Source organism: Aptenodytes forsteri, unplaced genomic scaffold (genome assembly GCF_000699145.1).
Source record: "Aptenodytes forsteri isolate BGI_AS27 unplaced genomic scaffold, ASM69914v1 Scaffold332, whole genome shotgun sequence".
Lineage (NCBI taxonomy): Eukaryota > Metazoa > Chordata > Aves > Sphenisciformes > Spheniscidae > Aptenodytes > Aptenodytes forsteri.
The window spans coordinates 19,106-20,578 of record NW_008794158.1 but is presented as its reverse complement, the minus strand read 5'-3'; the positions used below and the strand labels follow the sequence as shown (position 1 = coordinate 20,578).

General features: G+C 56.8%; 1 protein-coding gene across 1 annotated transcript in view; it reads right to left on the bottom strand.

Moving 5' to 3' along the window:
* Positions 1-376: 376 nt before the first annotated feature.
* Positions 377-1,473, bottom strand: part of PRCC (papillary renal cell carcinoma (translocation-associated)) — a gene marked incomplete at its 5' end in the record, with an annotated part of 10,961 nt that continues 9,864 nt past the window's right edge. The window contains one exon of the mRNA XM_009280166.2: positions 377-1,031. Coding sequence (XP_009278441.1) covers positions 945-1,031 — 87 coding nt within the window. The remainder of the gene's footprint in view (positions 1,032-1,473) is intronic.

Genomic DNA, 1,473 nt, shown 5'->3' with positions numbered 1-1,473 from the left:
CCCGCCGAGCCCTCCGCCAGCTGCACCGCCCCGTGCGACGCTGGGAATGCTCGGTTCGAGACGTCTGGCGCGCAGCCTGGTAGAGCACCGCAGGCCGTGGGGGGGGAAGGAGGAAAGAGGGCAAAAAGGGAAGAGAAACGTACGTACACGCACGGGTCGCGTTTGTCCAAAAGCCCTCAGCAGCGCCTCGCGCTGGGCGAGAGATCCTCGCGGCTTTTTGCGAGTTCCACACTTGGGGCGTTCTACTGCGAGCTCTGACCTGTCAAGGAGTTTCCCCTCAGGGTGGTTCGAGACATACAGGCTGGTGGAGCTGAGAAATAAAAACGCTAACAGCCACGCTTGGGGCGGGGGAGGGGGATAAATCTCAAAATCATTCGCAGGAGAGCACTGGATTTACTCGGACGCGAGTAAGCGGCCACGAGGACGTCTCAAATCAAAGGACAAAAAAAAAAAAAATAAAAGTAAAAAGCCAAGCTCGCGCTTGAAACTCACTGCCTTTTAGAAAGAAAAATTACACTCTCAACGCACAGCGAGTCCAAGAAAGGAGCAAAGTGGGAATTGGAAGTTTATTGAGACTCTGCCTAAGGTTCCAGCGGCGAGGCCACGTCGAAGGAGGAGTAGCCCCCGTACCTACAGGACAAAAGCTCCGAGCCTTGCACCAGGCACGTTTCCTGCGGCTGCCCTGGGACCGGCATCAGTCGTACGAAAACAGGCTTGATTTGAACCTTCCACATTATCGTTTATAAGGAGGGAGGGGAAAGATTACAGGTGGAGTTTCAGGACCGGTTTGCATTAAACCTTTCTCCTGACAGGCAGGGGAGCGCAGTATCCTCCCACCCGCCGAGCTGGCCCCGTTCTACACGGGGCCTGGCTGATCTCCAGGCCAGGAGAAGTCGGACACGGGAGGTCACCTGGGACAAGAGCCAAAAAGTGGGACAGAGGTGTTAGAATCCGTATTTGGCTTGAGTCTGACGTCGGCTGAGCTTGTTTTCAGACCACGTGTTTTTCAGTTCCAGTTCTCTTTCCTTCGCCTGCAGAAATTGAGAGGATTAACATCAGCGCTGCCGCTCACTGACTCAGCAGTATTTCACCCTCCTCTGCCCCTGCTGCCGGGGATTACAGAGCACTTCAGCGAGAAGCCTCGTTACGGGAGCTAGCGCAATTATCTTGACAGAGGCCTGAATTAATTGGGATGCACGGGCATTTCATTCATGCTGAAACGCAGCTTCTCTTGTGGGACGGTCTCAGCAGCCGCTTACTAACCACACGGCAGCGGCGCGGCAGCGACGGGAAGCGGAGAGTCTCGTAACGTACGACCGCGCACGCACCGGAGCTGGGCGGGAGGGGAAGAGTGAAGCAAAGCGAAACGCAAGCTAGAAGCTCAGCGCCATGACACCCTCAGGGCCAAGGCGCTGCTGCCACGAGGCTGTTTAGACCGGCGGGGAGCCGGACGCTCCCCGCGCACGGCAGCGC